Raw genomic sequence first — 14,337 nt, 5'->3', positions numbered from 1 at the left:
GCCCCTGCCGGCATCGGGGCGGCTCCGGGGTCCGCGCCCAGCGGGGCGCGGCCGGGTAGGGGCGGCGGGACCCCGCGGAAGGGAGAAACGTTACCGGTGGAGTCGCGGGCGTACGGCGGTGTAACTGCATTAAAAGTCATCTGCGGACGCGGCACGGAAAGAACGCGCCGTTTCCTTCGGAGCTCGCCGGTGTGCGGGACGGGCGTCTGCTTCGTTTGGGCGCTAACCCGGCATCTGCTGTGGAAGGCGCCGGGCCGCGGGTGAGTCCCGCACGGGCTGAGCGCGGAGCTCCGGAGCGGGGGGGACCGTCCCGAGGCGGGAGCGCGCTGCTCCGCGTGGGCTTGGGCGGCTGCGCTGCGCAGAGATGCTGTCGCCGCTACAGGTTATAAAGCGATCCATTTAAATGCGAGCCTGAAGCCATTGCTTGCCGTCAGAAGGATGAGCTGAAAATTTGAAGACAAGGGTTGGTGTTTTTACCGCGTCGGTGTTGGTGGGGTAGAAGACCTGCAGAGTGGATCCGTGCTGCGTGGTGCCAGATCTCGTGCCTTACTGCTTTAACTTCACTTTTTTCTACCATGGTGAATACTCACCCTTGGCTCCCTGCCGCAGCAGGCGGGCAGCGCTCCATTCCAGGGGTCGGTGCGCTCAGAGGTCACTGACTGCTCTCCCAGCACCAGAACCGTCTCTTCTTCAGGATTATCTTCTCGCAAAACCAAATGGAAGTGACTGACAGCTTGCCAAAGGGAAAGGAGGAAAACAAACTGACGGGCGAGCTGAAACGCAGGGAAGTTCCGTAAGGGAACATCTGTGAAATGTTCTCTTGCGCTTGACTTTTACAGTCTGGAACATACTCCTCATTCTAAAACTGAGCAATACCAGTGCATGTAAACGGAACAGCAAAGTTGTTTACCAGGCTCTAGTGAAACTTTTCACAACCCAAACAGTCAGTGTGCATTTACAAACCCAGCAGCGTGTTGGTGAGAACGCATTGCTGAGCAGCCAGGCAGTGCAGTACAAGCCTGCAGCCCTTGCCATCCTGCTGAGGAGCGCGGGGCAGCGGCTGGCCAAACTTCCCCTGCCTCTGTACGCAGCAAAAGCTTTTGCCTTGGCAGGAGGTGGACTCCTCTGGCAGGTGTCGGTGAAAACAACGCTTGTGGAATTCTCGTATGGATGGGAACAGCTTTCCCTCCTGCAAGGTCTGTCTTTTGCAGCAGCACGCTGACCTTCAGGAAAGAACTCTTCTACGGGACCGCTCTTCTTCACGCCTTGCTGCTACTTGCTTAACAAAGCAGAGGAATCTGCACACAAAGTACCAGATGTGTAGCTCAGTAAAAAACAAAGGCTTTAATTTTATGGTAAAACTTTAACTTACCCATCTTATACTACTAAGGCATTCTGCTACTGAAAAGAATAGACTTATTTTTAGATTAAAAATTACCTGAATTGCTTCGTTAGATGGGTAATAAAGCATAAAATAGAGTTTAGTACCATTTTCTATCTTTTTCTCAACTACAGAAACACTGCCGAAAGGTTGTGGAGAAGTGCTTGTAAGTGAGGGCTTCTAAACACCATGGGAGATCCATCACCAAAATCCTGTTTGGTTTTCTGATGGGCTGTTAGATGGCATGAGTGAGACTGAGCAGGTTTACTAAAATGACTTCTTAAGATGTGCGTGTGCTGTTTGTGTTACTAAAAGCCTCTTTACATCTTCATGGTGAAAAGGAAAAATGCAAAATTGTTGCCTGTAGAGCTATTACTACATAAACTAAAGAGAAAGCGCTGCGTGCTTCTACTGTCATATCAAAGACAAATGAAGAGTTTTCCTGCTGTGTCAGGAGAGCATATTCTACAGTTGACTTAAAATTAGTTCTTCATAGGGAGTGTAGGTGCTTTCCAATGTAGAGAAACGGGTGCACAGTAAACTGCAACTTCAGAACAGGTCGGATTGGTGCAGTTCTTACCCGTTCCAGGGGTAGCAGGTAGGGTTTTGCTGCATGTCACTGAACTCGTCTTCTCCCCCTCAAAACCAAACTGCCACATTGCCAAACAGTAGGCTTCTCCCATGGGAATTCATCTGTGCTTCTGCCATTCTAATGAACAGAATGAGTGTTTAAGTACAATGAAGTGAATTCTATTATTCACATTGTATTCAAAGCACTATGTAGATATGCCTCTCAATTCAGTAGGTGTGGGGGCATTTAAGAGTGGAGCTATCTATTTCTAAATGTATTTAAACATAAAAAGAAACTTTCCCTTTGGGAAGGGAAATGGCAGCAAGTAATACCATTACGCATTAGGTCTTGAGAAGGACTGAGGATTACGTTAAAGCTCTTTAGATTCTATTCTGTTAAAATAAAATAATAGTCTTGAATGATTCCAATATTGTTGACAGACCTTAAAGATTGTGGGTACCAGTGAAGATTTATGTAGCATGAGAACTTAGTCAAACAGAGTCCTGGTTCACAGGAGGGCTGAGTGGGTTTGAAGACTCCAGTACTCCGTAATGCGATAGAACAGCTTGGTGTTCAGCTGCTTAGGAGGTGATCCATCCATGGATAAGCAGCGTATGAGCTCTGTGTTAAAATGGGAAAAACTTAATGTTTCTTTATCCAAATACTTTAAACTTTGGGAGAAAAGCTCTGAAGTAGGCTGTGTTTCTTAACAAGGGGTGTTACAACAGAATAGCTATGTGAGGATAAACTGCAAGTATAAAGCAGTGAGCCACGCGGCTCCCAGCTCTAGCAAGAACTTGTGTACAGGGTGACTTGTTGTAAATAACACTCGTGGAATTTATTCAAAGAGTCTGTCAGCTACAGTCTGTTGTTTCCTACCTTAAAGAATGTGCAATGACTACCACAGCTGTTGTTTGTCCTGGACTGGACACCTACAGCTTACATAGACAAGTCAGCAGGAACATTTGTCTGTTACGTCTGAATTCAGTCTTTGGTTTATGTATCTGGACCAAGTAATGACTTCAGACAGGCTGCCACACCGAAGGTTAGCACAAAGCAGTCTGGGAACAGCCTTCTGTCTGCTGCAGGGACCAGCTGATAAGGGGACTGGGAAAGGGCAGGGAAGAGATGAGAAACATGTTAAAACAAGGGCATCTTAATCAAATGAAAGCTGAACGTTATCTTGTTTAACTACAACTGTGGGTGATGCAGTATGTCTCGTGTGTTCATTTAAGGCTTCTTGAAGAGAATCTAGGTTTTTCTTGAATTTCCTTCTGTCTCTTTCCCATTAGTGATGCTAGTCCTACCCATGTGAGAACTAAGAAGGCTGCCCTGCATGCAGGAGAAACCTGGCCAGGCCCAGGTGATGGAAAGGAGGCGAAAAGTCAGATGGTAGAGATCTGTTGGATTTGGAACATGTAATACCTGCACAGAGTAATTCTATTTTAGCAATAACACTGGATTGATTTCATCGCGTTACATTAGATTTTAAACTGCATGTGTCTTTAAGCATAATAATATGAAACATCCAGCAATACTCATGCTGCTTCCCTTGAGAAAGGACCTGAGTGTTCAGATGACTTATTTCTTAATTTGAAACAACTACAGTCACTGTACCCCGGAGGTGATTGAAGTGAAATAGAGATTAAGTGCCGGAGAACAAATTACACTTAAAATGGTGTTTTGGAGCACATAAAGCAATTGCTGTCTCCTAGGTTTATGAGCTTGAAAAGCAGGATAGCTGCATTTCTTGAACAGCTTTCTGTCTTTGATATTACTAGTTCACCATAAAGCGCCTGGAGCTTTCATTTTGCTCTTGATCCTATGCGACCTGAGCTCCTTGCTGAAGGGGTAGTGGGGAAGAACAGCAAAGTAAATGAGGGCACAGTCAGCTTTGGCCCAAGTCTAACACGATGAGCACTTAAGGGGTATTTTATGCGTATTATTCTAAAACATGACTGTTGCAACCACAGTGAAATAGTTAATAGGAGCTGTGAGTAGAGGTGCGCGCAGTGCGGGGCAGGTGGACGGGAGCACAGGGAAGGTGGCTGCCTGCGTCCGAGCTGAGGCTGCAGGACCCAAGGAAGGGCCATGGAAGAGGAGTATCTTCCAGGTCTGAGGACTCACTTAGACTTTGCCTTATAGATGGGATCTGAACGGCCTGTGTATCTATCTATAAGCTAACTTCATTTTTGGGTACCACAGTCATTTAAAAAAAAAAAAAAATTCCACTCAGTATCTGGTTAAAATACTTTAAAAACAGATCATGCCATTGGCTCCGTACCTTATGTGCAAACGTGACTTCTTTGTTTAGATCTTCACCTTGCTGCTGAGCTTGGGAAGACGCTACTGGACCGCAACACCGAACTAGAGGAATCTTTACAGCAAATGTATGCAACAAATCAAGAGCAACTGCAGGAGATAGAGGTAAGTATTTCAGTAATCCAGGTGTCAGTCTTGTAGATGTGCAGCAGAGTAGCACGTAAGTCGAGAGATCTGATTTCTTAACATCTGATTGTTCAGTGTTTCTCTTGAAAGTGTCAGCCTTTAACTGCCTCTGCTACCTCAAAAACTTGCACAGGCTTTGATCATTGTTAGACCCATTTGTCTCATTAATGGAGTCTTTGTGCCACAAAATTCCTGTTGGATTCGGCTTGTATAATGACACGACTGGTATTTTTTCTTTTTATACAGACATGCTATTTCAGGAATGTGATTGCTAAATTTTGCTGGTCTTGTCGGGTAAAAATGATATTAAATTATATGATGAATAAATGAACATCTTCGTATTATTTTTATTATTAATGATTACTGCACTGAAATTTAAACGCTTGACAAAAAAGCGTTATAAAGATGTAAGTAAAATTTGAGGATATGTACTTCCACTGAGTGAAAGGGAACTACAGTTCAGTTCAGTTAAAAATCAACAAGAACTAACACATAACTGTACCTAAATACAGGATGTAGTGGGTATATACTTACATATGTTGGGGGGGAGAATCAGAACTGCCCTTCTGGAAACACTCATCTCTGTTACTTCATGGAAAATCCTCGCTATTTTTGGCAACTTCTTTTCTTTAATAGTGCTTATATTCTTGCAGACCTAACATTTGCCAATATAATGATTTTTTTTTTAGCTATTTGAGGGCAATGTTGTGGTCTCCAATAATTAAATTTATTAAATATTCAATACTTCTCCATTACACTGGCAGTATAATGGAAATGTAGTCCAACGTTTCAGTTTGGCTCTGGTATGAATCACAGGGAATAGGCTGTGACTGGTGTATGCTAAATTCTTACAAAATCTGAATTCATTTGTGCAAGTACTACTTCTGTGGTTACAGCCACAGTATTTATTTTTGTATAGCTGCAGCTTAGGGCTTAAACCTTTATTACTGTTGTAGCAACAGGCAATTTAAAGAATCTAAATCTGAGACTTAGAAATATATATGTGTTTCCTAAATTAGTCATATTGACATAAATAAGCAGCTTTTTGTTTGTTTTATAAGACACTTTTGTTTTATACCTTGATGTTTCCACTTAACAGTGGGAAGAGTCAAACTATGTCTTTGTTATCATATTCATTCAATGACACGATGGGTGGAATGGCCTGTATTTATTACCAAAGCTATAGCACCTTTTTTTTTGTTTGCATAAGTGAATACTTGAAGAGACTTAACTCATTGACATGAGTGCTTTTACAGGAAAGATTGATTCTTTAGATCTAGAGAGCACTTTATGGTGTGCTGTATAGCACACCTTAAAGTGTGCTATACAAATACTATCCTACTCCAGGTTCAACTCCTGTATGACAACCATGTTTAAGGAATTGTTTAACGAAGTTACAACGTATTTTGAAATAACAAAGCCTAACTTTGCAGTAGACAACTAACCTGGCTGGTTGAGCAGAGCTACTTAATCAGCAGCTGTATTATAATGCCATCTTGAAATATGGAAAAAGACATGATTGCTAAGTTGCATTTATTTACAGAAATAGCCTAGTGCAATTAAGGACGTGGTATCTCATTTGGTTTTAGCCAGTTTATTCGGCTAAGAACTTCTTGTTTCATTTTGGTTAGCTTTTTTTTTTTTTTTCCTCAGTTCTCTATGTAAGAGATCTTTAGCACAAGGAAGTGGTCAGAAGTGTCCTTCTAGCAGTGATATGTAGCTGGTGTGTAGCAGGGTCATGTCCTTATATGTTCAGACAGGCTTATTTATTCTCTTAACTTGCTTGGCTTAGCCAATGGGAACCAGGAATTCCTCTCTGCACAGGATAAAATGTACAAGTGCTATTTCCAGGGTTTATCCTTGATGCTCCTAATTTTCAAGTGCTTGCCTCTGCAATACAGGTGTTCTTTCAACTGTTCTTGTAGCTACTTTGACAGATTTTAGACTAGCCTTTTCAGTACAAAAAAGCAATGAATTTTTTTTCCCCTACTAATTCATATCTTACAGATAGCAAACTCTCAAACTTTTTCTCAGAATGATTAAGAAATCTTTCTGAAATACGGTACTATGTTGTCTGCACTAAAAAAGGAAGGGTCAAAGACGTTGGGATGCTTAAGATTACAGTTGATATATTAAAAGTTAACATATTAAGTGTTTTACTGCCTTGGATCATTATATCTGACCTCTGTGCTGACACGTGTTCCACAAACTAATCACTGTAGGTGTAATAAATGCTGGATTGAAAGGGCAGCTTTGTCCCTGTCTGCATCATAGTATTTCTGAAGCTTGAGTGCAGAGCAGTGACTCTCCTTTTATCGTGTGGCAGAGTGCCTCAAGTCTCAACTGCTGCTTCATGATAGGTGCTCAGCTGTTCTGCAGGATGAACAATGCAAACTCCTAAGGTGTCACCAGAGCTATACTTTGTTTTGGTGTTCTGGTTACACCAGGCCAACTTTATACCAGCACTGGAGATGCTGAAGACACAAGATGAAGAAAATAGCATTTCACATCTTCCGTTCAGCTAAAACTTCCACAAAAGCCCATTGTGAGAAGTGCTGTCGTCAAATTCTGCCACCAAAACCTTGGTTTCTGTGTTCAGCCTCTCTAGTCCTGCTGAAGAAAATATGAAGATCTCTCGCTCTGAGAGTGACCAACAGGAAAAGTTAATCTGGAGTGGGTCACGCTGAGATTCTGCTGCTAATCCATGTACTATTTTTGTGTAAATCCTGTCACGTGCACACAGGCTGCAGAAGGATCTAGCCAACTGCTATCATGTTGATCTTCTGGAAGTCTATGCAGCAGTTACTAGTCTTAGATTAACTTATAATCTGTTCTTAAATCGCCTAAAATATAAGCACATCGATCTTTTAAGGAGGTAAAAGGTTAAGCAGAATATTAAAAGTTTTGAGTATGTAACAGTGTGCACCGAGATGTAGTTCTGCTTGCAAGTCCAAAAGATGTTCCTACGTTTAGTATGTAGTAATACAGAATTTATTTTATGAAATAAATTCTATGTAAAAACAAAGAATTTAATATTTATGGGGTTGTTTTTTTTGTTCTCAAGTCTGTTTAATACAAATTCTTGTTCGGGTTGATTTTTCTTTTCCGAAACTGGCTCAGTCCTACCCTAGGTGGGATGATATAAGGCACTTGTATTGGAAGTCTTAGGTGATGGTTAACTTCTTACATGGAGAATTACACGCTTTCTGAAATAATTCTAGAAGCTTAACTGGTTATTTTGTTAACTATAAAACTAAAGGGGTTTAAAATGAGATCACTTTGTGTGGAGTTGTATCTAAAAAAAAAAGTGCAGGAGACTTTTGTTCAGTATTACAGTGACTGGAATAGTTCCATGTAGGTAATTAAAGATTGCATCCAGTAGTTTGGTTCTACTTCCTGACACATAGTAGTCCACAGAATCTCAAGTGTGACCACATCCTAAAATTTGTTTTGCTGAACCTAATGCTGATTCAAACATAGGCAAGCTTCGGGGGGGAAAAAAAAAAAAAAAAAAAAAAGGTGCCACCCAATATTTCAGTTTAAATGCTAAGAAAATTGTTGGGTCAACTTTACAAAATTTACGATGGAGTTCACTGCAACTTTTAGAAGGACTCTGTGAAGAACTGTGTTGAAATCCAGGTTTGTGGCTGAATTAACAATGACTGCAGTACAGACAAACCCAATCCAGATGGGTTTGTGGTAGAACTGGCAATAGCTTACTACAGAAAGGACAGCTAAACAGATAAACATAGTTTGCACATCTGACCCAACTCACCTGGACAAAGGACTGGTTGATCAGCCTGTGTTGACCTCAGTGACAAAGGCAGGAGAGGTAGCTAAGATACTGACTGCACCTTTTCAACTGAATTGTAACCAAAGCAACCACTGGAACCTATACATTTCTAAAACATAGCAGTTTTTTAATGAATGTGAACAAAAATGCAGAATAGTAGCCCTATCATCATTGTATTTCTAGTATAAACTTGTAACAGCAATGCTGTCTTGCAGTATCTCACAAAGCAAGTGGAGCTCCTGCGTCAAATGAATGATCAACACGCAAAAGTTTATGAACAGCTGGATGTGACAGCAAGAGAACTAGAAGACACTAACCAAAAACTAGTGGTGGAAAGTAGAGCATCACAACAAAAGATACTAAGGTAACAAACCTAGGCTAGATCCTCATATCGCCTCTCCACTCAGCTGATAATTCAAAAAACAGTAATCCAGGTGTATACGTACAGTTTTTGATGGCTACTTTTGGCTACTTTTGTCTAGTGTTGTTCTACAACACTCTTAAATTGAAAGGTTTTTTTATTTAAAGGTGTTTTGTGGCCAAAGAGCAATCTTCAGAGGAGAAGCTGAGGGGATGGGAACTACTCTGTCCTCGGTTCAACAATCAAATGTTTTAACAGCAGTCTTTCACTTTCAGCTTGACAGAGACTATTGAAAATCTGCAGACACACATAGATGACCTGCAGAGGCAAGTAGAAGAACTGAAAAAGTCTGGACAAGGCCGGATGAACCATGAGAGATCTGACCAGCCAAGATCAATGCATAGCTTCTCGTGTTTGAAAGAGCTGTATGACCTTCGCCAGTAAGATTCTTACCTTGCATAGCAAACAGAATATTGTAATTATTTTAAGCAAAGTTTCAAAAAACTAGGTACAAGCATGGGAGTTTAACAGGCTAGCAGAAAAGCTTTTTAAGTTTGCTAGTAGAAAAATATCTGCACAGTTGTGCAGTGCGTGGTCTTGTCATTGCTTCTGGTGTGCTCTGGCTGCAGACTGTACTGGTCTTTGTGGGAGAGGAACTGTATGTTCCACTCTCTACCTTGACAGGTTTACCCCCAAAGTCTCCAGTTGTATGAAACTGTAGCCTAGAAAGCCTTCAAGGATTTGAACCTCCCTCTTTTCAGTCAGGTAAAGCACAAACACAGATAATTACCAAGTATATTATCCTAAACAATATTTTCTGTAACTTACTCTTTCCTTGGACATCTGTGGGTACCTTCTTTTCATCTAGGGTGGACTTGCTGCAGCAGCTTTGCTGAATTTAAGCCGGATAAAACAGCACTTAATCTGGCAAAATGGTGCCTGGAGCTTTGGGCTGCTTTCTAATTTAGAGCAGTTCTACCCAGCTGAACTGCACTGGATGCCCATCAGGAGTCACCTGGGGTATGGTCTCAGTCTGTCTTCACTGCTAGAAGCTAATATAAGAAGTGAAGCACTTCTGCAGACAAGGAGAACAGGATTTGTGTCTGGGTTTCCAGCACTATGTGCAAGTAAGACCGAGGAATTAACAGTCTATGCAAGCAAGGAGGAGCTAGTTGGTGACAATTCAAAAGATAAGTGGATTATTTCAAACTGCAAAAGGCTTGTAGAATTACCGTTCTGCAGAACTGCCTCGTCCATTCTGAAGCTTGTTTCCACAATCAGTGGTGACACAAGTTGTAAGAGAGATGTGGTAAAAATCTGAAGGTCAGAGAGTATCACATAGTATGTGAAGGCAGTATTTTTTAAAACTTACAGATCTTGTTATTCAGTAAACTTACCTGTTAAAAAGCTGCCATGCTGCTTGAGCTGAGAGGCTTGATGGCGTATGAAGCATCTACAGACTCCAATCATGATTATTAACTGAACTGTTAGGTTGGCACAATGGCTGCTATGTATACTTTCTGATATGTTAACATACAGTTTAAACTGTCGTTGGTTTCCTAGGACAGGAAAACTTTAGGTGTGGTCAGCTGTATTTCCTAATAATAATCCTTGCTTTTGTTTCCTCAGGTATTTTGTTTATGATCACGTGTTTGCAGAAAAGATTACTTCAATGGATAGTCAGCTAAATCCTCTGGAAGAAGAAAATGAGAACTTGAAGAAGGCTGTTACGGTTCTGCAAGCCCAGCTCAACCTAGAAAAAGAGAAGAGGGTGACAATGGAAGAGGAATATAGTCTTGTGGTGAAAGAAAACTGCGACCTTGAACAGAGGCTTGCTGATATTGACTTGTATCGGGCTCGTGCAGAGGAGTTAGAAGTGGAAGTAGCTGAAATGCGACAAATGCTTCAGTCTGAAAACACGCTCCATAATGCAGAGAAATTAGTGCCAGAATCCTTTTTCATTTCATTTAAGGAATCTTTAGAAAGGGAGCTTGGTCAGAGCCCGGCTGATGATGGGCTTCTGACAGTCCCTGAACTTGACAAAAAGGCGCTGAAGCGAAGCAGCAGTGAAAATTTCCTGAGTAGTGCTGCAGGGGGAGACATTCTAAGGGGCCATGAAGAAACGTGTATCAGGAGAGCTGAAGCTGTGAAGCAGCGAGGAATCTCTGTACTCAATGAAGTTGATGCTCAGTATAATGCTCTGAAAGTGAAATACGAGGAACTTTTGAAGAAGTGTCAAATGGATGAAGATTCTTTGAAACACAAGGCTGTACAAACGCTGAAGCAGTATTCTAAAGACAATGTGGGGAATACCCAGTATGACCTCTCAGCTAACAATCAAGAACTCATGAATGTGGGAGAATCACTTAGCTCCACAAATACTCTTCCTGAATATAAAGCACTCTTCAAGGAAATCTTTAGCTGTATCAGAAAAACAAAGGAGGAAATAGATGAGCACAGATCTAAGTACAAGTCCCTCTCTTCTCAGCCGTAATGTTAGATGTTTTGATGACTGATTTGTTGTTGGTGACTAATTTGTTGTTCAGAAAGGGGGAAAAACTTTACATGAATGTCAGAAGACCCCTTGCACAGATGTTTCTTTTAGCACTCAAAAGGAATGTTTTCAGTTGGCTCATAGACACGTAGTTAAGAAGCCAGTTAGATTAGCAGTGTCCCTGTACCAACGTAGCAATAGATGTAATGTTGTTTAGCACTGTCACGCAAACTAGTAAAGCAAACAATCATTGTAGCTTAATTCTACAATGCTACTTAATACTACACTTCTTTTCTGGTCAGAGAAGAAACTAACAATAGTTTCCCTAGTCCACTTCAAATTAACAGAGCAAAGAAATCTGTACAGTACTTCTCACAATGAATCAGGCAAAAGCTTTTCTTTGTCTTGCATGTGATCATCTAGCCCTGTAACTATGTAGAAAATTAACAAAAAGCCCCAGACCAGTATCACAGGCAGCCTCTCCTTGAGTCCCAAGAATGACGTTAGTGAATCTAGCTGAATTTGCTTTGGCAGGGAGGTGGAGAGCTAGCACAGCACCTTGCACTGTGCTTGGTTAAGTTAATGCCATGTTTTCACGTGAACTGAGCTCTTCTATGGATAAGTGTCTTTGTACTGAGAAAGGATTTGACATGAAGTTTGTGTGGCTGTTTAGGTATGGTTTCTTATTTAGAGGACTTTGTCTTAAGGCAAGATACTGTTAGATAATGTTATTTGGGACCTACTGTTCTTTTTTTGGTGAGAGGCCTGCGAAGTACCTAGTAGTGTGTATTTGGCAAGACAAAGTTGCAATGTAGTTGTTCAACTTTAGCAGTAGAATTGCTACAGTGAGAGAGCTTTTAAGCTTACCTACCACAAACTCCAAGTACTTGAAGGAGACGGGTCAGGTAAAGCCTTATCTTACAGGTTTGCCTATCACTTCCACTGTCAGCTTCTATGAACCTGTTCCATGCTGCCTCTGGGGTGGTGGGAGGCTGGATGCAACACTGCTGGAACATATCCTACTGAAAATGTGGGGCCGTGTTCTTGTTCTTATTTTCCTTCTCCACTCCCTAATAGTAGCTCATAGGTATTCAAATTCTGAAAAACAAAACATGCAGAAGTACATTCTTTAGAACTGCTTTGAAGTGTGAAGAATGGAAAACAAAGGCTAAGCAATTAAGGAGAAAGAAGGCACCAGGAAAGGTGACATCCTTCTTACACAGGGTCTCATAGCTTAATTTGGTTAGCTCTTCTTGGGAACTTCCTTATTGCCTGTCTGAGTTGCTGCAATATACCAAACAGCTGGAAGTGTTGACAACTTCTCAGCTTTAGTTCAACTGCTGCTATTACAGCTGTCTGCCTTATTTACCCTGTTAAGCTTGTGTATAGTTGTCCTTCATTTGCAGTATTAAGATTCTGTATTGTGGGAATTTCTCAAAAACATGTATTGCGTTCTTAAAAACTATTTAAAAATGGGAACTTGAATGTTGTAAATATTTTTCTAAGCAAATAAATAAGCCAGTCAAGCTCCACGTGTAACTAGTAACTATGCCTATCTGTGCTTATCTTGTAACAGTAAACTCAGTGCAGATGGCAGCTGCATTATCTAGTCTTGAGATCGTTCCCAGATAGCTGAGATGGAGTTCCCATTAAATTTTTATTCTAAAAAAGTTATACTAAGTAGAAAAGGATAGGCCTGCCTGTGCTAGAAAGTCAATGACGAGTAAGTAGTTTCTCGTGGTGTTTGTCAGTGTTGTTCCAAAAAGAGTGTTGGAGGGGGGGAAGGCAGGAGAGCTGTTGTTCTGCCACCAGGTTAGCTCTGTTTGTCACTGCTTCCCTAGCACTTGGATTGACATTATCTAAAGGCTTTCTACTGGAAAGCAGTAACTTTGAGTAAGTGTTCTGGCTGTCACAAGCAATCTATTACTGATGCTATTCACTTTGGGGGGTGGGGGATCCACACCTGTGGGACCAGAAGTTGTGTAAAAACAACACAGAATTTCTGATTAAATATGTGATCTTCAGTGGTTTAATACTGTTGGTGAACAAGGCACTTTCTATGTATTTTTTACCTTTTAAAATATACAGAACATTCTCAGATTTCCACACAACTATGATTCTTCTGTAGCGTAACCTGCCTTTGACCACCTGTGCCATTGCTAAGCTCTGGCTGTACTGTAGCGTACTTTAACACTTAACTGTACATACCCTGTAATAAAAGCCTCCAAGGCTCTGTTGTTTTATAACCTCTCTCGGACTGTGGCTTTCTCAGGGATAAGCTTTATGGACACAGCTGTAGGTCATGCTACAGCAACGGGGTCAAGCTAGGTAAGTGTCAGCCACGGGGACACCCAGCACAAAGGCTGCAGAAGCTGCCTGATTTCAGCAGTTAATAAACTTAGTGTATGAGTTAAGGTAGAGGTTTTAGCAGTTTAGAAATAAGTACTTTCCACAGAAGTTCAAAATGCTCCAAGTATGGTACACTGCTCTTACGCTGATCTTAATCTGCTTATTTAACTCAAGAACAGAGCCCTTTCTAAGCATAAGTAGATGAAATTAATAGAATCTTCTTGAGCTTCTCATATGATGGAAATTATAGAAAACAAAGCCCATGAACAGTAAAGTAACTGCTCGAAAGCTCTGTCAGGGGTGTTCCTTACCTTACTGCCGTTAAGCTTGAATGACAAACCTAGAACAGAAGCAGCTCAGTTATCGTTCCTTGAGCAAGGGGCTGCATCTTGACAACCATCCTAAAAAATGTGACGCAAGTAGGAAAGTAAAGCAAGTCAGGAGGCAGTTTGCCATCTGCCTCAAGCACCTACTAAAAACATTCTTTACCTTTCCTTCCTCTGTAAGCCTTTGGGCTCTAAAAGGAGCAAAGATCATTTCCATTTCTTCCTGGGCAAATACAAGGCAGAGTACAGCAGGATGCCACAGCTGACCTTCAAGATAAAATTTTATTTTTAAAAAAGTTACACAAAATAGAGGTTTTACATTGTTGCCAAGTGTGATCACTGCAGCTGGATGTCTTCCCTGTGGTGCACTTACCTTTGCACACAGTAAGGCAAAAACTCCATCAACCAAAACCCACATCAATAAGACATCCAGTAGTTGTTCCATATCTATTTCAAATGTAAGTACTTTTCCAGACAGTTCATTTTACAGACACCAGGTGAGAACAGTTGCTATGTCATACAATGTTTAAAGACAGTGATTTTGTATCCCTCCCTCCCTGCCCTCACGTGCCCATGAACATCACTACCCTTTTTGTAAGGAAGGCAGCAAGGGC

The 14,337-nt window shown here is 41.4% G+C and overlaps 1 protein-coding gene across 2 annotated transcripts in view; it reads left to right on the top strand.

Moving 5' to 3' along the window:
* The window catches only part of CDR2 (cerebellar degeneration related protein 2), a 13,689-nt gene extending 395 nt beyond the window's left edge, over positions 1 to 13,294 (top strand). Inside the window, exons 1-5 of one of the 2 annotated variants that reach the window (XM_021412087.1) lie at positions 1,272 to 1,355; positions 4,267 to 4,379; positions 8,409 to 8,557; positions 8,830 to 8,994; positions 10,184 to 13,294. In XM_021412087.1, the coding sequence (XP_021267762.1) occupies positions 4,341 to 4,379; positions 8,409 to 8,557; positions 8,830 to 8,994; positions 10,184 to 11,048 (1,218 nt within the window). In that variant the 5' untranslated portion in view covers positions 1,272 to 1,355; positions 4,267 to 4,340 and the 3' untranslated portion in view covers positions 11,049 to 13,294. Of the gene's footprint in view, positions 1 to 1,271; positions 1,356 to 4,266; positions 4,380 to 8,408; positions 8,558 to 8,829; positions 8,995 to 10,183 lie in introns of those variants that run through there. The other variant, XM_021412086.1, reaches the window with a different exon arrangement.

The sequence above is a fragment of the Numida meleagris genome, chromosome 13 (assembly GCF_002078875.1).
Source record: "Numida meleagris isolate 19003 breed g44 Domestic line chromosome 13, NumMel1.0, whole genome shotgun sequence".
Classification (NCBI taxonomy): Eukaryota; Metazoa; Chordata; class Aves; order Galliformes; family Numididae; genus Numida; species Numida meleagris.
The sequence above is the reverse complement of the archived record's forward strand: the minus strand, read 5'-3'. Positions and strand labels throughout refer to the sequence as shown.